Source organism: Pieris brassicae, chromosome 9 (genome assembly GCF_905147105.1).
Source record: "Pieris brassicae chromosome 9, ilPieBrab1.1, whole genome shotgun sequence".
In the NCBI taxonomy this organism is placed as follows: Eukaryota; Metazoa; Arthropoda; class Insecta; order Lepidoptera; family Pieridae; genus Pieris; species Pieris brassicae.
The window spans coordinates 11,289,690-11,314,041 of record NC_059673.1 but is presented as its reverse complement, the minus strand read 5'-3'; the positions used below and the strand labels follow the sequence as shown (position 1 = coordinate 11,314,041).

Below are 24,352 nucleotides of genomic sequence, written 5' to 3'. Positions count from 1 at the left end.
TCCTTTTTACTATAAGGGTAATTTAAAGTTTTATATTATTGATTCAATGGAAGGTAATGATAACAGTTTCCTTAATAATACTAATTTTTTTTTATAAATTATAATCTTAATTTCTACAAATACATAACATAAGCCTTTAAAAAAATTTCATAGATTTTTTTTATTTTAGTTTAGGTGGGTAAACAAAAGTTTATTAATTTGTTAGACATTCAATATTGTCTAACTTAAGTAATTTCATAAAGTATTCTAGAGCTATTTTCAGATCCCAGTCTTTTTCTTCCAAGCACCTGTAAAAAAAAAATATAATTTATAATAGTAAATTAATTACTAGTCAGTAAAATTAACTTTAAAAAATGTAATTTCGCAAACGCGAAACTAGCATTCAATTTAATAGTTTTTATGGCAAGTTTATAACAATCATTGGTATCGAAAGTATGAGATTTAAAAAAAAATACAGACAACAATTTTTCTAATTATTGTATATTACTTACAAGACAAGACTTACTTGTAAGTAAGTGTATGGTAAATTCGAATTTTGTTTATATTTACCTTGTACTTTGCCGCGAATTTAAACCAGTTAATTTAGAGAAAATGTTTATTAGACTATTCTTGGTCTCGTCATCTAAGGGAGTCTCAAATTTGCAACTTGGTGTTTTATTTTGAACCTAAAATTAAAAAAAATTTTTACTGTTCGTCATAACTCAATATATCATCGACTTGTCTATGTCGCCCGAGGTTAAGTCGGTACTGTCAATGTCACGTTGAATTCTAATAAAGTTTCGCATCCAACTACTAATGTCAAATAATCAAACTACGACTTGTGTCTAGACTCTTAAACGGCGTGGGTCCATCTTACATTTCAATAATAACTTCTCACAGAAAACATAACTTGTTAAAATGAAAAAACATCAAACCAGACAAAAGACGGTAAACGATCCAGTAATCGTTTCACGTGTAAAGAACTACTTAGCGGAAAATGTCGATAAAACATTTGTGGATGTTAGTCAAATGGCGCGGTCACTCAAAGAGCGATATCGCGAATATAACAATAGGAGCGACAACGCTTTCTGTCAGATGGTCGAAAGTGCTTATAAAGTAGTGCTACAGAGTTACGGTTTAGACGGAGCATCCACATCGGAAGGATCAGAGGAAGAGTCCGATTTGGAGCTGTTGGACGATAACAACAGTGCCTTAAACGACCGTTTACTAACAATGTACAATATGCAAGACAAAAAGCGATCGGCTTCTTCCCGACGCCAGACGGATAAATCTGGTGAACCTATCGATATAATAAGCAGCGACGAAGAGGGTAGTGCGGCGCCAAAACTTCCCAAAATCAATGATCAAATAACCATAACCCCACATATTCCGGTTCGTAAAACAAATAATACCTCAGAAGCACCTCAAAAACCTGTAGTTTGTAACACAGCTGACAAAAAGCGTAAACCAGATACAAAAAGTGTAGCTACAAAAAAGAAATTTGAGATTGGCATACCAAAAAATGTTAAAGTTGGTTTTGAAGATGTTGGGGGTTTGTCAGAGACAATAACACAGATCTGCGATTTGGTTTTACATATGAAGCATCCTGAAGTATATACAAAGTTAGGTATAAAAAGTCCTCGAGGGGCATTACTGCATGGGCCACCTGGGACAGGTAAAACATTGTTAGCCCATGCTATAGCTGGTAAATTACAATTACCCTTTATAGCAGTGAGTGGAACTGAATTAGTGGGTGGCATGTCAGGAGAATCTGAAGAAAGGATAAGAGAGCTTTTTGATCGGGCTGTATCAGAATCACCTTGCATATTATTTATTGATGAAATTGATTCTGTTTGTGGAAATAGAATAAATGCTCAAAAAGATATGGAAAAGAGGATGGTGGCCCAATTATTGGCATGTTTAGATGGCTTAGCTGAGGAAAATTCTTGTGTTTTAGTGCTGGCAGCAACAAATAATCCTGATACTTTAGATCCAGCTTTAAGAAGAGCAGGTCGTCTTGAACAAGAAATTACATTAGGTATTCCTACACTAAAAGCCCGAAAAGAAATCCTTACAATTTTATGTAAAAACTTATCACTAAGTGAGGAAGTGGATATGAATGTTTTAGCTCAAGTTACACCAGGTTTTGTGGGAGCTGATTTACAAGCATTAGTAAATAAAGCAAGTACTTACGCAGTAAAAAGGATATTTAAAGATATTCAACAATTAGAAAAAGAACAAACTAAAAAGGCTATAGCAAGTATCACAACCAATGAAATTCCAAAAGATACTATACCAAATGGGGAAAAAGTAGAAGAACCTACATCAAATGTAGCAGCAGATGAGGCTGGAGATTCAGAAAACATCACATCTGATGTTCAACCACCTCTGCAAAGTAATGAAGCAATTCCACAGGAGCCTAACATTGAAGGTGCTGTTGTGCCCATAGAAGAAAGCAATAATATTGATGAAGCCAACATTGAAATTGATCCTGTAGCTGAAGTCTTAGATTTATTAGAAAATACTACTCCATATTCATCTGACAAACTCCGAGGCCTTGCACTGAGCCAAGAAGATTTTCTTAAGGCACTTAAAACAACAAAACCTTGTGCCGTCAGAGAAGGTATTGTTACAGTACCTGATGTCACATGGGATGATGTGGGATCTTTAAGCCAGGTCAGAAAAGATTTACAGTTGGCTGTATTAGCTCCTGTGAAGTACCCTGAACAAATGAAGAAGCTAGGCTTGGCTGCACCGAGTGGTGTCCTACTCTGTGGTCCACCAGGGTGTGGTAAAACCTTATTAGCAAAGGCAGTTGCAAATGAAGCTGGAGTCAATTTTATTTCTGTCAAAGGACCAGAGCTGCTGAACATGTATGTCGGTGAGAGTGAACGAGCTGTACGCACATGTTTCAGACGAGCAAGGAACTCTGCTCCATGTGTTATATTTTTTGATGAATTTGATGCTTTATGTCCAAGACGTAGCTCCCACGATAACAATGGCTCAACAAGAGTTGTCAATCAATTGTTAACTGAAATGGATGGTATAGAAAGCCGAGAAGGTGTCTTTGTACTTGCTGCATCAAATCGGCCAGATATTATTGACCCAGCTGTGTTACGACCAGGACGTCTAGATCGTATTATGTATGTTGGCATGCCAGCAAGGAATGACAGGCACGACATTCTCGAGAAGCTTACTAAATGTGGGACTAAACCAAAATTAGGACCCGATGTAGATTTGCAAGTCCTTGCAGAGTTAACTGAAGGCTATACTGGTGCAGATTTGTCTGGTTTAGTACGAGCAGCAGCAACCAACTCATTGACAACGCATATAACAAATGGAACCCTGGAGGCCGATATATTTGTTACTTTTGATGACTTTAGAGCTGCATTGAGCAAATGTAAGCCTTCAGTTTCACAAAAGGAGCGAGAACATTATGAAAAACTACGGTTAAAATATGCAGAGGGTATTGATGAGAAAGAGATGGAGATGGAGACTGAACCTACAAACGAGGAATCTATGGACACTGTGTAGCATACTGATTTAGTCTAATACATGCATCACATTCTGGTTTTTTTGATCAAATTATTCATATGTCATGATCAGTTTTAATAATTTGATGGTTTGCCTTAAGACTTAGCCTTATAATATAAACTTTTTCCCCCAAAAATATCTTACAGTGATTGTGTGTACATAATGTAGTTCATATGTCTTAAGTTGCAATTAATAAAGTATTTTTACTATGTAAACTTTATTTTTAGTCCTTAACTTGAGACCTTGTGAAGTGAAAATTATCATGCAATACACAAATCTGAAGTTCAATATCTCACACAAGAAAATACACATTTATAAATTCGGTGTAGTAAATATAGTTTCACTATTATATTACTTTTTAAATTGAAACAGTAATAATTACATGCAAATTATAAATCCGCACTTACTATTCTAAGAATACTAACGATTATTTTTTTATGAATCAATAGAATTTATGTATACTTTCTTCTACAAGAAAATTTAATTCATTTTATTCGAGCACGCTTACTAATCACTAGAAATATTTAGCGTTTAAAAAAAAATTGTTTTCAATTGAAAATAAAAAATTAACTTCTACTAGTTTTATTTTATCAAAATTTATTAATTCGTTAAGGCCTTTTGCATATTAGAGGTATAGTATATGAGCTTTTTTATAGGAAGCGACTATGGAACTAAATTTGATACTTAGAAATTTAGATATAAATAAATAAAATCACATTTAGTTGATATAAGCATGAATAAATAGTTCTTTATCAATAACGTATAACGCTTGCCGTATCTGCCTGTTAAAGGTGTACAATCGGTTTTTGTTATGTTTGCGTGTTCCTTTATGTAAGCTTTTATTGTATTGTAAAATAAATAAATAAGTATGTGTTATGGCGTTCAAATAATTTACCATGGAAGTTTAAACCCTTGCATAAGTGTAGTGCGTACGAACCCCGGCTACGTATGAAGGTAAACACTAAGGAACCTGGCATATCTTAGACACAAGAGTCATTGTCAAGTACTAAAGATAAAGGTACATAAATCTTCTGATGCACCAAAATCTAGTTCTATAACCCTTTAACTACCACTTACTTAATGCTAATGCTTTAGTCTTCATGTAATTGTTTGTATGCATGGTAAAAAGATTATTACACGTAAGGACACTTCAATAAATAATTTGTACTTGAGTAATTCTTTTTGGGATTACAATACTCACAATGGCAACTGTGAAGGCGTTTGCGGCACATTCCTTTGTAGCTTCATCCCAATACAGCATCTCATTATAGATTTTGTACTCAATGCCGTCCTCGCATACAAGTAGGACAGTTCTTGTGAACGCTAAGACCTTCTCTTCGTCAGACAACGTCTCGGATCTTGTACTGACAATACCATTAATTTGGAGGAGAGTTTGTCTTTCCTAAGGAAATTTATAATTGACTTAAAAACTAGATAAGCAAGTTCGCAGGATTTAGAAACGAGTCGAACTCCCGAATGTCAAATCCAATACATTGATGTAAGGGAGTCAGACTTAGTCTCGTTTCTTAATCCCTAGGGCAACCAAGTGTGTGTGTTTTTAAGACTCAAATAACACACAAAAGGAAATTAAGTTTATATAAATTTATATATGACGATAATAGTGTCCAAGTATTATAATATAAATAAAAAAGAAATACAGTGTTAATTCCATGTCCTTCGATTTAACAACGAACTCCCTAAAGCGTTGAAATCAATTGGCTTTAGTTGGTTTAGCTTGTACAATGATACACTCTGCATACCATTACACCCCACTCAATAACGATAATAATTGACTACTAAAGTACTTTTTAAGTTGCTAAAATAAAAAAATGCAAACGAACTTTCTAAGGAATTCGGTCTTTTGTTTACAAATTGGGATTGCCTGCACGTGTACTGTTGTTGACCATGACCAATAAGTAGGAGTCCTGGATTTATCTATACTATTTATTTCTTCTCTCCATTTAACGACAACTCTCAATTTATAAAAAGCTCACTTGCTTATAAGAAAATATCAGTGATTACACAAAAGACACAGAAATCTCAGACCAAGTAGTTGTAGTTAATATAACTTTTATATCGTACTTAAAATCGGACGTATGAGCTTCTAATATAATGAAAAAACGTGTGCAATTAACAATTTTTTTTAAATTTATTATACTTTAATTAGACTTTTTGACTATCTAAATGTAGGCTTAATCTTTTCTTTAAAAAAAATATTTTAATTTAAAAGTAAATATCAATCATTAATTTGGTAAAAACTAAAAAATGACGGTTTGAAAATCGATTAAATGAAAAAGCGATAGTAAAAAGAGACAGACACATAAATTCATAAGACCTAACGTGGGAGAAAATGTCGTCGAGAAAGTGTCGCTTTTTTCGTCGTATTCGGTTTGAAATCACAACGATTCTAAAGAAGTTTCACATCAAAAAACTTTGATTTCGAAGAGCGACTTTTTTGATATTTACCAGTTTTCGTAAACAAAAGTAAATTTAAAAAAATAAAAATAAATTAATGGCGCTACAACCTTTTTAGGTCTTGGCCTCAGATTTCTGTACCTGTTTCATGAACATTTGTAAATCGAATAGGCAAGTACGTGATCAGCCTCCTATGCATGACGCACGCCGTCGACTCTTTGGGTCTAAGGCAAGCTGGTTTCGATTGCAAGCTCACGATGTTTTCATTCGCTAATGTTAAATGCGCACATTGAAAGAAAATCCATTGGTGCACAGCCGGGAATCGAACCCACGACCTCAGTGATGAGAGTCGCATGCTGAAGCCTAGACTAGGCCAACACTGTTTTATAAAAGTAAATTTAGAAACATTATTTATTTACCTATATTGTGTTAAAGTTGATCAAGAAAGTTTTGAATATCCCTTAATTATTCAGAATACAATGAAAATAAGTTCACTTACCGTATGCATCATGACGTCGATGTTAAAGGAATGTATATCGTGTCGTAATTGTGGCCAGTTGTATATCAATTTACCGATTTTTTCCGAACTTTGGACGAAGTCGTAATTACCTTCCGCTAAGCAACGACTGCGGTGGAACAGCTGACGTACGAGACTATATTCGTGATTGTAACCTTGGGGTTAATAATTTTAGTTTAAGAATTAATGATCTTTACTTCGACTTCGCTTATAAACGTACTAAGAGAAGTACGTAGGAATATTAGCGAAGTAAATTTCCTACTTTGATATACAATAAAACCCGTTTATGACGATTCCTCAGGGACCCTACCAAAAACGCGTCTTAAGCGAGAAAGCGTATTATGCGGGATGGGGAAAATAATACGTACTACATATTATTATGTTCTAATTTTCGTATATATAGGTATTAAATTATACATTTATAAATTACATTAAATACGTAGTGTAATTATAATCACATTATATAAAATTTACTTATTTTGGTTTGACAGAAAGATTTTGATGCATTAGCAATTAAAAGAATTTCAATATATTTAAACATTTGCAGTGCATCTTCGCTTTGATCCAAAGAAGCTACATAGCGTCTTAAATCATTAACAGCTGATAATGCCTGGGCGTTTAACAAAAACGGAGTTGACTCATCTTCGTCTTCATCATTATCACTTAGAGCCTCGTTTTGTGTGTCATTCACATTCTCAATAAGGTCTTCAATTGATTGAATTTCGTACGGTGCTACATTGTCATCAATGGAAGAATAACCAGGAAAACCCTGCAGTATCTCGGGTTCCTCACGAGCGGGCGGAGGGGCCTTTCTGAGGGCTCTCGTTAGAGCGCTCGGTTAGACCTCTCGGCTCGGGCTAGGGCGTATTAAACGGGATGACGAATCGTATTAAGCGTTAAGAAATGTCTCCGTTTGCAGGGGCTGGCGTAAAGTGGCGTATTATACGTAAAATCGTATTAAGCGTGATCGTCTTAAACGGGTTCTACTGTGTATTTTTTTTAAATGTTTGTCTAAATTTGGCGTAGATAGCATAGTAATATTTAAGTTCTCAATTTCATATCTTTGATATTCCAGATTACCAAAATTGATATTTTGGATTAGTAGACACGAGGCGAACTTCCAAAATTATAGCGATTTGAAACTTTTCTTAGAGAATATTCGGGAATTAAACATTATGTTCGGCAGAAATGGCCATCATTGATGAGGTTAAAAAACAAATGCAGTGAAATTAAGAAACATAAATCTTTGAAAATTCAACAATTATGTAACGTAAGCATAGCAAATACAGTGTATTAAAAATAATATTTAACTTTAATAATTTTTAATATAATTATTATTTAAATTAATGTTTTAAATTAATATAATATATTATTTAGCTGATATTGTTTTGCCTTGTGGCTTCAGTGTGCGACTTTCATCCCTGAGGTCGTAGGTTCGATCCCTAACTACGCACCAATAGATTTTCTTTGGTGAAGGAAAACATCGTGACCGGATTTAGACTCCAAAAAGACGACAGGAGTCAGGCACAGGAGACTGATAACCTACTTGCTTATTAGATTGAAAAATAATCATGAAACAGCTACAGAAATCTGCCCACACCTATTTTTATGTAAGGAGGCTCACCTGATGTTAAGTGATACCGCTAGCCATGGACACTCACATTGCCAGAAGGCTCGCAAGTGCGTTGCCGGCCTTTCAAGAATTTGTATGCTTTTTTCTTAAAGGACCCTAAGTCGAATTGGTTCGGAAATACTTCAGTGGGTAGCTGGTTCCACATAGTGGTGGTGCGCAGCAAAAACTGCTTTAGAAAACGCTCAGTTGTGGAACGACGGACGTCGAGGTGATGCGGATGGTATTTTGTATTTCACCTCGCAAAGTTGTAGCGCCACTGGTTCTTAGCCAATACGTATGGGTTTCACTTACGTAATTTCATCTTACTGGTAACAGTCAACACTGCATCTCTATGATACATTTCCTGTATAGGAGTCCGTTTGTCCGGCTCAAGGTCCAAAAGCCTGAAGAAGTAGCTCACAAACTTCTCAACTAACGGTTTAGCGTCACATAAACAATAGCATTGTTTCAATTCCGGCATTCGACGACCTCTTTGAATGGAGATGCCGTCCTGAAAATTTTATTACATAAGTTCTGTTTGTGTTCTTGATATATCGTTGATTGATAACTCAAAAGTATTTCTTTGAGACGTTTTTTCGCGTGCCGGCCGGCGAAATAGACAAATATCTAGTCTTTTTTTTATAGAATTATATTTTATTATAGAACAGGGGCCAAAATGGGCCGCCCATGGACACTCTCAAAGCCAGAGGGCTCGCGAGTGTGTTGCCGGCCATGCAACTTCTTGCCTAACACGCGTTTTTGTTTCGTTTATATTTAAAGATAAAGTCACAATTTACTTGATAATAATCCTTAATAATCTTACAAGTCGCAAATTCAAAGGAAATAAAATTTCATATACACACGTCAATCAATTGTAGAAAATCTGAACCAAAATGAAAAAGTTAATCTATATAAAAGTAAAAGAAAACTTCAAATACCATGTCAACTAAGTGAAATCGATAATTGTATATGTTCGCGAGGGCGTTGCCGGCGTTTTAGTCGTAGGCTCAACCCTCACGGGCGCGGAATCCAGTTTCCATTATTAAGATACAAAGTTGAATGTCGAGGCTATTCAACTCTTTGACACTGGACTAGTGAGAAGATTGAACAAGACAAAATCATTTGAATTAGTGTTAAAGTGCTAAACCGAGGTAAGTGAACAAATAGAATACAAGAACAGTGTATAATACAGACTGTACGTGGTACTGGACCATTTCTTATGTTATTTATCATTATTAGTAAATTAGGTTAGACTAAAATTACTTTTAATTTACTAGTAAGGCTAGATCGTAATGTTCCATGTCTCAGAAGACACATGTATTAAAAAAAATCGATTGTCTGTAAAGTCGGTTTACTGACGATAGTTGAACGTGACAACGTCATAAGAAAATACTGATGGAATTTTAATTTTCTTTGCTTGATAGATATTTGTATAGATATAGAGAAGTAGGTATATGGAAATCACAATTGAATTGATCAAGTTACATTTATTTGTACGCATAAATACAATTATGTCAAGTGTTTTTTCATCGCTCACTCAAGTAGGATTGTGCCTCTTTGTCGCTCGTTCCGCGCTCTCGCTTGCAGTTCAAGCCTTAAATGGAACGATTCAGAGCGAGGTAACGCCGCATGAGTCATGTTTTTTCGTGCGTGCAGCCGGCTCCATCGAATTATAAGACGTTGTCACGTCAAAACAAAACAAAAAATGTATAATGTAAGCGGGCTTCGACGCTTGACTATACGAACGTATCGACGACAATGTCGTATTAAAGTAACGACAAAAAGTTGTATTATAGGTATACTGTTGAGCAAGTACTATTCACGAATGTACAAAATTCACTGGAACTGGAAATTTTGACCCACCGCGCTCGATTATGCCCAATGTGAGTCAAGCCTTTGGGTAAAATTCGAATATTACGCATTTGATTTGGAACCAGTTAACTCTTTCTAAATTCGAACAAGATTACCGGTTCTTAAAGCCTCCATACCGCCAGATAAAAGAAACAAATCTTTGTTTATAATTTTATTATTATTAATTACTTAAGATATAACGTGGAACATGGTGTAATGATTGCAGAATACAAACGTTGTGTAAATAAGAAAACTTGGAGATTTAAAAGAGTGACGGAGAGTTTATTGCCAGTTCTCTCTTCCGTTCTACGCCCCTGATTTGAGAACTGGCAGTAAATGTAATAATAGAAGCATTTATTATATTTATTTGACGTTCGTAACTGTACATTGTCACCTATATGAATAAATGATATTTTTTTTCTTTTTTAAAGGTTGGCAACGCATTTGCGAAACTTCGGTATCATTTCATACCAGCTTATATGATTGTGTGATTCAGGAATTTTTGTTCCTAAGTTCACAAAAAAGTGTGTGACTTTACGAATTACAATCATATACATTAATTATGACTAACAAGTAATATTATGTAGACTTAATTTTTACAGTTATACACTAGGTGTAAGTTCTTTAACTTTCCTAGTGTTCTGTAATGTTTTGATACTATGTTCGTGTGTCTGAGGTACCTTGCACTTATATTCACTACACTAGATTTTTAACTCAAAAGGTTTAGTTCTCTTTAAGTGTCTTCTATTAATATCAGGAATTACGTGCAATAAAAGCCAGTAACAAAATAAAAAAAAACTTACCAATTCTCTCAAACAGGGGAATAGTGTTTTAAACACTTTTATATAATAATCTCCGTCCACATAATTCAAACATAAGGGATTTCCTTCCAGCGATAACGATTGCAACATTAAACCTCGCAATGGCAACACTGATTGAATATCATCCAGTAAGTTATATGAGAGGTCTAAATGAAGTAATTTAGGTAATTTTGATACGAGATCAAAATCTTGTATGGACCTAAAAAAAATAAAGTTTAATTGAGGGTAGACACTTTTTTACTGCATTTAGAAGGTAGGCAATAATTTCCTAAATTCAATAACTTTGGAATGATGATGATAGTTATTCGATAGTTGTTTTATAAAAATCAATGACGCTAAAAGCTTTTATATCTAGCCTCAGATTTAGATTATTCTGATACTGTTCCGTGATTATTGGTTTTTCTGATAGCAGGTAGGTGAGGTGTAAGTGATCTTGATCGTCAGGCGCCGTGTTTTATTTAATTTGAATGTTGCCGGTTTTTTCACGATGTTTTCCTTCACCGTACGTACCGTACGCACACATAGACAGAATATCCATTGGTACACAACGGGGAATGGAACCTACGACCTCTAGGCTAAAACTCACACACTGAAGCTAACACTACTGCTGCTTTAAAAACTGCAGAAAACAATTGAAGTAGTCTAAAAAACTTAACCGATTTCAAATACCCGTAAAAAGCTCTATATCTCGACATAACTAAGAAATATTTGTAAACAAACACACACATTTAAAGCAGATATAACCAATTCGAGCAATACATACATAAATCAAACAGATATCCTTCCTTTTTGTAGCCGGCAAGTAAAAAATGGCAACATAAGCAGTTATATGACTGGCCCATGAGTGAGAGGTTTTTTGTACGGTACAAATACTTACGTAAGCCGATTGTGCGATAAGTTCAGCTGGTCCAGATTCTCCCAATCACAACCTTGTATAAGTTCTATTAACTCAGATTGGTTCGTTGGATGATTCAACGGGAAATATATAAAGTTACTTATATCTGTAATAGGAAGTAATAAATCATTTTTTACAAGTCGGTGAAAGAGAGTCAAAGGCTGGAAACTCACTTATTGCCTATACCCAAGCTACTTCCCCTTCTCTCAAATTAGAACCGAGAGACGGGCATAGGCACACAAAACATGTTATCTATGGTTAAGTATGATTGAAAATTTGACAGTGAGTTTTGAAGTTGATCTGTCTTGTGTAATACAAAAAGACTTGGCGATTAAAAAGAGTGTCGGAGAGTTTATTGCCAGTTCTTCTCTTCCGTTCTACGCCCTTAATTTGAGAACTGGCAGTAAATTTAAAATTATCCTTTGACGTTCATTAGTGTACATTGTGTTATCTATATGAATAATAATTTATTTTATTTATTTTTTGACTTCTTCTTCTTCTTTCTTTATTTTGAGTTGTTATTAGCCAATATTATCATTAACAATGCCACGACCAAAACGACTCAATCTTTCCCGAAATAGCCGTAGTGCAATACATTTTTATATGTACTATTAAAAAAAATTTAATTACTTAAATATATATAACGGTACACTTTTTCAATTCCTCACTTTACTTCACTGCCATAAGTCTGTCTGTAACCGTGCAGACCAAACAATAACAAATACTAATAATATATTTGTTAATTCTTTTAACAATTATTCTTATATTTAATTTACATTGTCAAATTTTTTTCTTCATTACTTACACTACTAGCTTTTACTACTACTATTATTATTAGTTTCTACTAAGTATTATTATTATTAGATTCTTATTCTTTTTTGCGACTGAGGCGCAAACTAGCTGCTGTGGTCTCTAGCAGAATGACCAGCGCTGTGGAATTCTGCTCCTCAGCATAATGCAGAGCCAGGGCAAATTACAACCAAAGCTCACACGCATTACACAATTAAACCTTTTTCTTTAAAAAAATATCTGTCATTCTTTTTAATTTTGATTCCTGTGTTTTCCTATGAATATGTGTTCCTCGTGTGTTTTGTTAGTAATAAATGTTATGTCTATGTCTATTATAAAACTCACCACTTTTCAACGTGAACTCGCTCAAATCAACCTTTCGGCCGTCATAACCAAAAATCAGCCTATTCCTAATCACCAAACGGGGGATGTATTCCAACACTTTCGTATTCAACGTCGTCACCGATATGGTTATCATCAATTCGACGTCGTCTTTACGAATTGAAAAGCCTTGCCAATGCAGTGCCAGTAACGCTGAACGACATCTGTTTACTAGGAATTTGCAATTTTTTGAGTTGAACTGAAATAGACACCATGTTTATAGTGGTGAAAAAAAATGGCGCGAGAACTTTTTAGGTCTGGGCCTCAGACTTCTATGATTCAAAATATTTTTTTTCATAAGGCGGTGGTTGGTCTTCTGTGCCTAACACGCTCTCGACTTGGATCTAAGGCATGCCGGTTTCCTCACGATGTTTTCCTTCACCGTACAAGCGAGTGTTAAATGCATATAGACAGTAAGTGCATTGGTTGTTTGGGTATGAAGTTTGAACTTAAAAACTTACGTGAGAATAAAATAATATTATTTAAAAAAAAAAAGTAAAATATATCAGGCCACCGTCGTATGCTGTTATTGCATTTGAGTCCATCTACAAAGGCGAATACGCCTCTTTTCGAACCTACAACCTCAGGGATGTGAGTCCTACGCCCAAGTTACTATAACTTAGATTCAGGATATAAAAAAATAGCATCTATATCCATTCAATAAATTCTCCTAACTTTTATTTCTTTACTTCGTAACAAAGAATTACACTTAAAAATATATCCAAAGATGGAATAGAGGAACATGAAACAAAGGACAGTCTGGTATCTAGGAACAAGGATTATCTCTCGCATTTGGATGGTTAACGTCAAAACGACATAATAAAAAATGTTAATCAAATTAATGTTATCGTTAGCATAGTCTGTGGCTAACCATAGATAATGTAGTTACTTTGTGGCATTATGGTTCGGACTCAATATTATTGTAGTCAATTGTCATATCACAAATTTAATAAATTGTTCTATCAGCCTACCTGAAACCTTTTAACTTAAGTATCAAAAATAAAAATACCTCAATAAAACAGGGAATGAAACTCTTTTCTTTGAGATCTTCTAAGATCGCGTCCAAGACATTTTCTTTAGTCCATGATGGCGGGAATCCTACCACCTGTAATGCAATACAGAAAAAAATAATTTCCTTCTTAATGTCTAAGAAGGCAATAACTTTCAGAACGCCTGAAACGGAAAAAAATTAGCTCCAGATTTCATCTTGTTTTAGTTTTATTTATATATTAAACGGGCAGGAGGCTAATCTGATGTTAAGGGATACCGCCGCTCCATGGACACTCTCAATGCCAGAGTGATCACGAGTGCGTTACCGGCCTTTTAAAAATTGGTACGCTCATTTCTTTCGTATAATGAAATGGTAGAAATATAAATGTGATTAAAGGCTATTATTATTTTTACTGTCTATTAATTAAAATATTAGTATGGGTCTTCTTCTGGAGGAAACATATAATATTAAAAGAAAACATATATATGTGATAATAAACACAACTTCTCAACTTCTATTCAATGAATAAATTGTATAACTTACAGACACGATCATGAACAAATTATCATTTTTGTATTCTTCCTCCACTTGTTCCCGCTCCAGCATCATCACAGTCTGAAAAGGTTTGATTTATTTTTTAAAATTCGATACAAATAAAAACAAATAACATAACTTATTAGAGATTCAACCGGCGGCTTTATTGCTAACAAGCGATCTCTTCCAGGCAACCCTACAAAGGAAAAAAAACACAAAAAAAAATTCTAAAGGTAAAGAGCAAGAAGTGAAAATAATTACGAAATTATACAATTATCAAACTTGATTAAAAAAAAAACTAAAAACTATTCGGTTCATGAATCACAAATTAAAATGCAATATAGGACAGGATATGGTTAAGAAGAGTTAATGTAAAAGAGGTTAGAGAGGAAGCCGGTCGTATGGAGTGTATTTCACAACTTTATGGCGGAGATCCGATTTGCCTAAAAAGGATGAACTGTGGAATTTCCAAAAAAGCATCTATTAGAGGAGATCAAAATATAAAAGGAACTAAGAATTTATATATATTATATCTATACATTATTTTTTAAGATAAGAGGTAGTTTTGGGATTGAAAAGAATTGAGTATAGGAGTTGAAGGAGATGAACGTCACGCCTGAGTCGAAAAGATCTACCCGAGCTGCCTGCATATAGGTTATATATCATGTTATCATAAGTTGGCGTGTGGTGAGGGAGCTTTGATTTATGTAAATTCTCATTTTTTATTCAGTGATAAAGATAGTAAAATAGCTACAGAACGTCTGTCACTAGTAAGATTATATTTGCCGGACGATTGCATATGTTTACGTGTATTTAAAAATCGACTTAATACCTTACTTTTAGAAAAAAAATATTATAATAATGATTATTTGCGTGAAACATTATAATTAATATTTATTTGATAACGTCATAATATATTTTAAAAATGTGATGATGTAGTTATAAAATAATATAAGAATTTACTATAATGATATTTGCTGAAACGTCCTTGATTTTTAAAATCAAACGACAAATAACAAATTTTGACGATGTGAACAATGCTCTCTCTTCGATTGGCCATTGGTTTAGTATAAAGGACGTTGCAAAAAAAAACGAATTTAAATTTTGTGCTAAAGATGCAAGGGTTATGTATACTAGATCAATTATAAATGATGAGGAATTGAAACTGTATTTATTGGAATCACGATGGATTCAAAACTTCAGTGGTCTTCTCATATTAACGGATTGGCGACGAGACTTCTGCAGCGCGGTTAAAAAGATTCGTCCAGTAAATGATGTCGATACAGCTAGACTTGTTTATTTTAGTTACATTCACAGCTTAATGACTTATGCCTTATTATTGTGGGGTCATGCTGCTGATGTCGAAACTATTATCATTCTGCAGAAGAGGGATATTCGTGCAATCTATTATTTAAAATGTAGGAAATCTCTAAGAGATAAATTCAAGGAAATTAATATACTTACTAAATTAATACCTTTCCCTCGCAATATATTTATGAAAATATTATGTATGTTTACAAAAATAGTGATAAGTTTACTAGAATTTTCTATACGCACAATGTTAATACTCGGAACAAACGCAGGCTGCCATTTCCCCGTACTATCTAAAGTTAGTCATTCTTTTTTGGGAAAAGGGATACTCTTCTTTAATAAAATCCCAGAGGCTCTTTTATCTCTGCCTTTTAATAAATTTAAGAAATGCATTAAAATCTCTGTAAAAAGGCTTACTACAAAGTTAACGTTTATAAAAGGGGGACTAGTGCTAGACAGAATACTTCTAATTAATTTGCTATATTTTTTTAAAAATAAGTGTTGTTTGATGATTTGCTATTTTAAATGAGTACCGAGAGTTTTTTACGCTCGAATTTCCCCAGGCCTACATCCTCTGTCTTCTTTGCCAATGCGTACGGATGTCTACTGATTCAAATTTAATGACTTGGAATAAGTGATACCTGTATCTTATATTCCATAATAAACCTATTTTTTATTTTATGACTGTATGTAAAACTTCTGTATGGAACTCCTATGTAAAATTACTAGTTAAGTAAGTAAGGCAAGTTTGAACGCTGTTGTGTGGCAGAACATGCGAACTTCAGATCAAATGTATATAAATAACGATCTTTTTAATGTTTTCTTTTCTGTAAAGCAATCACTTAGTGTGTTTTTTTGTATTTATAAATACATTACCTTCGAAGATCGTGCTGTGACACTCCGCTTAAGCTGTATAGTGTTCTTCCAAGGCCAGAAATATCGGAACTTCACAACAGTTGGGTCCGTACTGGTCATTATCTCATCTCGTTCATACACGGGAACTTGCTTTGTTACTACCTCTCTGAAAAATATATATATAGTACGATGGCAATCGTATCTATAATTCGATTCTATAATCAGAATTATTAAAAAAAACGTGCAGTTGTACGTGTATTATTTAAATTTAAAAAAATCAATGGCGCTACAACCGTCTCAGGTCTAGGCCTCAGATTTCTGTATCTGTTTCAAGATCATTCTTTTAATCTCATAGGCGAGTAGGTGATCAGCCTTCTGTGCCTGACGCACGCCGTCGACTTTGTTGGGTCTAAGGCAAGTCGGTTTCGTCACGATATTTTCCTTCACCGTTTGAGCTCATGTTGAATGCGCACATAGAAAGAAAATCCATTGGTGCACAGCCGGGGATCGAACCTACGACCTCAGCGATGAGCGTCGCATGCTGAAGCCACTAATCCAACACTGCTTTTGGATGGCAATGGATCGCAATACTTGTAGAAAGCTATAATGAATTGAAATACTTTATCCAACAATTTACTCTCTCGGCTAGATGTCTAATGTCGAAAAGGCGCGGCGCTTGGCCACACGCGGTTGGAATGTGTCTGAAGGGTTTAATAGAGGTGGCATACACTGAGTTCGTACGTTTGAATCACGGGTCACTTATTGCTGCTGGGCCGGCATTAGGGGAGGGCAATCGGGGTTGTAGCCCCAGGGCCTTCACACATGAGGAGCTCCAACAAAAGACTTTCCGACTAGTAAATCACTTTTACTTTGATATGATTGTTAAATACTTAAATAGTCTACTTGGTTTCACAATAAATTATTGATTAAAAAATTCGACTGAAACAAATTTGTTTATTTTATAAGAAAAAAAAATTGGGGCCAGGGGCCACCAATCCATTGTTGCCCCGAAGCCCTCAGACCTCTAAATCCGGCCCTGAATAATTGACTTTTTTATGTGCGCATTTATTCGTTTGCGATGTATGTATTAAACTATTAAGAACATCATTTTTATCACGAAACATATATGGCCTAGTTATATATATGAGTTACTATTAAGCCGTGGTCGAGAACATTATATATATTTTTTTTATAGAACAGGGGGCAAACAGGCAGGAGGCTCACCTGATGTTAAGTGAAACCGCCGCCCATGGACACTCAATGCCAGAGGGCTCGCGAGTGCGTTGCCGGCCTTTTAATAATTGGTACGCTCTTTTCTTGAAGGAGAAAAGGGAACGAGAAAATTATTATGAATAAATTATGAAATAAAAACATCTCTCCAAGTTTATATTAGAAAGTGGGTTAACCTGATAGGTTGGTCTTTATCGAGACACAAATTGATGGTCAACTTGGGTTTAGTTTGTTTAGTCTGTGGCCCCAATCTTTCAAAGGCACTTTGACGCTTTTTCTGGTTTTCTAATACATCTGAGGAGTCTGAATCTCTAGAACCTAAAAAAAGCATGAAGGTACATAGGTAAAAGATAACCTCATCAAAATTAAATAGTGTAATGATGTAACGGCGGACATAATATACACATGTCAGAGCTATGGCGTTACTGTCAGCTGCCATTGTTATTATATTAAAACCTAGTATTACCGGTTTTGATTCGACTTTGTGGTTGATAATTTATAATCTCTGTGACATATCGACAATGGCAGCTGACAGTGACGCCATTGGTCCGACATATATTATTTACTCGTTTGAACTTTCACAATAGCTTAACTTTTTAAGAATCTGATTATTTATTTATTGTAATTGACAATTGAAAGTAACTTTACGGTGTACTTTCAGTAATAAACCATTCTGAACATAAACAATTTTTGTTCTATAGTGAAGCGAATGCCGTTACGATGTTGCATCTGTGCACTATGAAGCTAGAACTGACAGATGTCAAATAAATTAAGTAGCTATACTTTAGTATACTAATAAAAGCCTCTCTCTAATAAGAGTCTCTCATGCCTATATTATCTAGAACGTCACTCAAACTTATATCTGCTTTGCAGAAAAATCTTATATTTGAACTTTGACATATTTGACAGTAGTCAAGCGGAGATTGTGACTTCAGGTACAAGTAGCGGCACGAAACTCTAGCGCTGACCGTTATTGCGCAGAAGTAAAAAATAAGGTACCTGAGGGGGGCTAGCGGAATGAAGAGCGGGCGCGCGTAGCGTCGCTTGGCTCTCCAGTCGCGTCATTAATATTATTGTTACTGTTGTTACGTTTTGTTGTTTTTTGTTACGTTTGAATTTGTTAGTGTTTTGTTGTTTGTTATTTGTTTTTAAGTTTGCTTGTGACTTTAAAGTGAATTTGCCTAGAACAAATACTGTTTTGAAAAGACAAGCCAGGAAAATGGTTTATGACGTGAATTGTTTTTTAAAAAGGGAATCTAACGAATTAATTGATTCTTTGAAACAAATCCAAAGTGAGATTGACGAAGCTACAAATACTTTGTTCAGTCATTCGGACAGCAACATTGTAAATTTGAGCCAGATAAAACAAACTGCCGAAATCATTAAGGAAACCTAAAATTTAATAGTATAGTCAGCGAATTAGGTAAAATCCAAAAAAGGACAGCAGAGTCAACAAAAACGTCAATTGCAACGGTAAGAAACATCTCCAATCAAGCCAAAAGTTCTGATTTGATTACAGTGTTCAGAACACCTGGCAAAAAACGTTCCAGAACAAAACCGGTCACAAATATCGATAACTTCGACCAAGGAGTAATAAAGTGAACTATTCATAACTTTCACAAGACAAATAATGAACTTCCTACCATTGGAAAGCTTAAAAAGCAGCTAGAAGATGACATAAATTTCAAAGGTTCAGAACGAAGTCTTCGGCGAATAGTTAAGAGTTTGTGATTTCGGTGGAAAAACACCGAAAACAACCGGAAAGTGCTGCTTGAGACTTCTAATAGACGTTTTCAACGTATCGAATATTTAAGGAAAATAAAGCAATATCGCCAAGAGGGAAAGCCTATTGTTTATACAGACGAATCTTACGTAGATTCATCGCACTCTTCTTCAAAAGCCTGGACCGATGGTACTACTAAGGGGCTTAAGAAACCTATTTCGAAAGGACAGCGAGTTGTCATTGTCCACGCAGGGTTTGATACTGGGTTTATACCTAATGCGTTGCTGACTTTTAAAGCTGGTACCAAATCAACGAACGAAGCAGTCCTGAGCCCGGGCCCTCAGTAAGCAAAAGGCCTTGTCGCGAGACCATTGAAGGCGTGATACCGTTCTCTGATTCAGATTAATAAAAGATTACAAATTAAAAGATAATGTTTTTATTTTTCGACATCCCATAAACTTGTTAAAATATCTTAGGTCTTTTTTGGAAATACGTTCTATGTACAGACACTTTTTTACTGTCTTATTATATCTTATAGATAGGTAATATTACTTACATGCGCGACAGTAATCATGCGCAGCAGCTATCCTTCACATTTCGTTCAGCTTAATATCGTTATTTAGGTAATCATTAAGCAAAGTGGCATATAATGTATTGCGTGCGCGACAGTACACATGCGCAGCAATCCCCTCCACGTATCGGCCAGCGCTAGACTTACGTGCCGCTGCCTATACCCTTAGAACGTACAATCCCAATTTCTGGGCTTAGAACAAAAACAAACTGCCTTGCTATTTAAAATGAATTCAACGTAACATAGAAAAAATAATTTAGTTAAATATTCTTTGGACACATTACTTATAAATTTATCTTACCATAATCCGATTTACTATCGTTGTCATCGTAAATACCAGTTGGAGAATACTGTTCCCTTGATGCGTTTGTAAAATTGTCTGTTTGAATCATTGGCCACCTTTCAGCTGGCTGAGTTAACATTTGGGGTGCTGGACCAAGTATTGATCGACCATACATCGGTTGAAAAAGCATTTGTTGTTGACCAAAGATTTGTGCTTGTCCAAGCATTTGTTGCCCCATAGAATAACCATAAATTTGATTAGATTGTTGCATTTGGATTGGTTGGTTGAAAGATGGCTTAGCTTGAAGAAATGTTGATTGATCATATGTATTTAGTTGCTCAGACACTGTACGATTTGGTTCATCCATTGGTCCTATAAAATTAGTTTAAAACAAAATTTAAACAACAATAAAGCTTAGTTTATAATATTTGGCTAATATTACACATATCAGTTGAGTACATGACGAAACTGTATTGGGTTTAGTTCCCGGCGAAAAAAAAATTGTTTCAGACTAGCACAAAATCAGTAAAGGTCTACAAATTATTTTTTTATATATAATTTTAATTAGTAACAAACAATGTTTTTAAAATAGAAATTACCTTCTTGAGGGGTTATAGCCCCTTGAAAATCTTGATTCAACAAAAATGTCACAGGTACACCTGTAACATTAGTAATTCGTGTATTTACAAAAATAAAATATCAGTTTTCTAGGCTTTATGAATCATAATCATATAAACAAACATAGTCAAATCGCTACTAGCTGAAACTATAAATAAAAATTAAAAGACTAAATCAAAGCACTGAATTGAATAATTTTTTAGGAACAGTTTTATACTATACATTATTTCATTATTGTGTAATTGATGAAATGTCAATTTAACAATCCAGATAGATTTGCAATGTATTCGTTAAAATGTCCATTTATTTAGCAGATGAGACTACAGGATATACCTCAATCTATATACAAGACATTTGTATCAAATTGTAAAGATTGTTATAGTGTTAAAATAAAGTCTGAAAAATATATTTTTTCCCCACTAAATTCGATGAGGTTTTAGTAGAACTGTAAGTTTGCTACAGGTAGATATTTATTTCACAGATAATATATTATATTTCAAATTTCTATAGAAAACCATAATTCATTTAATTTTTTCTTCTTTTCACTCTATTTATAAAGTGGAAAGAATAAAACATTGCGTTATTTACGACTACGAGTTCCATTGTGGCACCAGTGGTAGAAACGGCTGGAAGGATTAATGATGTGTATGGCGGCGGTGTCGCAAAAAATACTGCGTTTTTGGTTCTAACATTTTCGTTCTGGATGCATACATATAAATAGTACATACTTTGATTAATTAAATATATTCTATTTTAAAAAATATATGTTTTGTCCCTGCCATACAACACATCTTTTATATGTAAGGACCTAATATTATCTTTTTGTTGTTTATAATTCTAGGAAAGCATCATTTCAGTTTATAAATCCTTTAGTGTAACATTCAGGGTTGAAACATACTTAAATATGACACCCATATGTCAAAAACAGACCTTGCAAAGTCTTAATGCTGAATGTTACTTGTGTTTACTATGAAAGTCTTAATTTTTATATTACCTTTAGGGCGATTCACATATGGTAAAGTATCTCTAGGTGGCTCTTCTGTAAAATAAATATTTTAAAGTAGTATGAGTATGCCATTTTATAAATTATATTCATCTATTTATTATTTAATATGTAAAATAATTTTTAAGCAGTTCATGTTTTAAAGAAGAATATATTTAATGCAGTAATTGCATATTTATTTTTACTTTAATCTAAATTTTTATATGAGTATTATATAAAATCAAAAATATTTTATATCATCATTATCAGAAGTAATTTATTAATGAATTAACAATGACTAAAATGTATAACACTAAGTGTACTTACTATTGTCGGCTGGTTTGCTTGGTCCTGGTTTATGTGCTGCCAAAACATGAAAATTTCTTTGATTTTCCAACCCTTTTTCTCTAATTTTTGTATTTATTGTATCAGTTCTTTGAAGCAATCTGAAAAATTTAGTCAATAATTTAATTACTATATGATAATTAATAGACAATTGTTATTTTTTTAAGCTTGAAGTGAGCTAAACTTAATTAATCTAAATAGACACAACAATTATATAATACAAATGATTAAGTTTAAAGATAATTACAGAATTGATTTTTGTAGAGATCTTAAGTTTTGGTTCTTTTATATTTCTGGTTCAGTATTAACAGACTTCTGAACAGTGAAGTGACTTTGAGTATCAACAAAACTTCTAAACGTTTCACCAGACTCCTGGTTTTGATAATTTCCTCCATACCAAATTTTGTGATTTTATTATCTGCTTTCTTAAATTTTTGTTTACATTTTCCGGGCCTGTATAATTAAATAATTAAGTTTCAAGGTTACAAAATATTTTTACCGTAAATTAAATTTATTATGATCTTGCTTTGGAGCATTATTTTGGTTCGACATCTAACCGACAATTATGCGCCGAATTGTATTTGGCACAGTTGTATTTTAATATTTAACCTCTTCAAAACCTTTCTATTTGTAAACAAAATCGGAGAGCATTGAGTTTGTTTGTACATGAACAATCTACAGTAAGACAGTGACAGTTGACAATTACTGATTTAGGATGATTAAAGGCGACTTTTAATTAACAATTTGTCAATGTGTTGCAGCAACACAAAAACATTCTTCTAAAAACGTTGTGTTTTTTTATGATACTATATAGATGTCGCAATTGTTCGAATAACGTATTGGCATATTAATCAATGATAATTTATGAATCTTACTCGAATCGAATACGGAACCTCAATAATTTTAATTCTGTTTATAAGCTATATGTGGATAAATTTATCTATAGAAATTGAATATTACTTTTTATCTTCACCCGCAATCGCCTTTATTGTTAATGTTAGCACCGTGAACTTACAACTTCTCGGATTGCTTTTTTTAGCAGTTTAGTTTTCAACATTGTACTTGGTTTACGCAAGTACTATATTTAAATAAAACATCGTCAACCAACATTTTAATATTTATAGAGAAGGTATTTACACTTTATTATTCTAAAATTACAATAAATTATTTTAATTAGGTAGAAATATAGTCTAGAGTGACTGCCGGTCGCTAGAAGCTAAAAGTCAACATTTACGACCGAATAATTATTACATAAAAAGTTTAAATACGCGATAGACATTCCTAGGCATGCACATGCTTTTAGGACAAAGGATGGCGAAGCACCTGCGAGTAACCATGCAAATGTCACACCGGCTTTGCAGTTGCCTCCAGACAGTAAACAAGGTAATAAGTTTTCAGTCTTGTTATAAAACACGGATCACTTGGTCTCTATTAAAAAATAATTTAGAAACTTTTTAGGACAAAATAAAGTTATATCTGATTTGTTTCTTAATAAAAAAAATACATTAACATAATGTTTTTGAATAACGTATATACATATTTCCGTTGCATTATAATGTGTTATATCTATACAGTATACTGATAAGACGCATTATTTATTATATTATAGTTTTTTTAAAGACATTAAAATTACTAAAGCGTAGCATTTTTTTGATTCGAAGTTTAAAATTTCAGTATTCATTTGACCTCTATAGCCCACACTTTGATAGAAGATTTAATTATCAAAATAATTTAACAGTTTCAATTTATTTTACACCTGTTTATTGATTAAATTTATTGTGACATTAATTAATTATTGTATTAGTAAATAAACGATCCATTCACATTCTTAATGACGCATATAATAATAAAAATAAGCCGAGGACTATGCGTCGATTCGAATTTTGTGACTAAGTTTCGTACAAGTGTAAATTGGGTTTATAGTTAGAAAATTATTTGCGATGAACCTTAGTAAGTACTTAAGCAATAGACCAACGCAACAACAATATAAATGTAATTTGAACTGTGAAGTTTAAGTAGAACAGGGAGTCATAAGGCGACTCAAGTCGCAAGCTATCTTTACACAAGCATGCACTTGGTACACTATGTACAACGTACAAAATGCAATATTACTTG

At 33.8% G+C, this 24,352-nt stretch overlaps 2 protein-coding genes across 2 annotated transcripts; one reads left to right on the top strand and one right to left on the bottom strand.

Moving 5' to 3' along the window:
• Positions 1 to 42: 42 nt before the first annotated feature.
• Positions 43 to 22,902, bottom strand: LOC123713946 (nuclear RNA export factor 1). Its single transcript, XM_045667850.1, has 17 exons — positions 22,737 to 22,902; positions 22,220 to 22,338; positions 21,905 to 21,949; positions 20,892 to 20,951; positions 20,311 to 20,664; positions 17,892 to 18,033; positions 16,507 to 16,651; positions 14,329 to 14,400; positions 13,804 to 13,899; positions 12,759 to 12,993; positions 11,607 to 11,730; positions 10,712 to 10,928; positions 8,370 to 8,568; positions 6,428 to 6,600; positions 4,715 to 4,915; positions 550 to 665; positions 43 to 287 (listed from the first exon to the last, which is right to left on the bottom strand). The coding sequence occupies exons 1-17, from the start codon at positions 22,787 to 22,789 to the stop codon at positions 194 to 196; spliced, it is 2,445 nt and encodes an 814-aa protein (XP_045523806.1). The 5' UTR covers positions 22,790 to 22,902; the 3' UTR covers positions 43 to 193.
• Positions 806 to 3,722, top strand: LOC123713945 (nuclear valosin-containing protein-like). Its single transcript, XM_045667849.1, has one exon. The coding sequence runs from the start codon at positions 898 to 900 to the stop codon at positions 3,511 to 3,513; it is 2,616 nt and encodes an 871-aa protein (XP_045523805.1). The 5' UTR covers positions 806 to 897; the 3' UTR covers positions 3,514 to 3,722.
• Positions 22,903 to 24,352: the final 1,450 nt, after the last annotated feature.

Coding starts and splice junctions, on each gene's coding strand:
- LOC123713945 (XM_045667849.1), top strand. CDS start 898: ATGAAAAAACATCAAACCAGACAAAAGACGGTAAACGATCCAGTAATC.
- LOC123713946 (XM_045667850.1), bottom strand. CDS start 22,789: ATGTCGAACCAAAATAATGCTCCAAAGCAAGATCATAATAAATTTAAT. Junction 20,665..20,891: donor GGCTATAACCCCTCAAGAAG/GTAATTTCTATT, acceptor CTAATTTTATAG/GACCAATGGATGAACCAAAT. Junction 4,916..6,427: donor TCGACGTCATGATGCATACG/GTAAGTGAACTT, acceptor AAATTTCCTTAG/GAAAGACAAACTCTCCTCCA.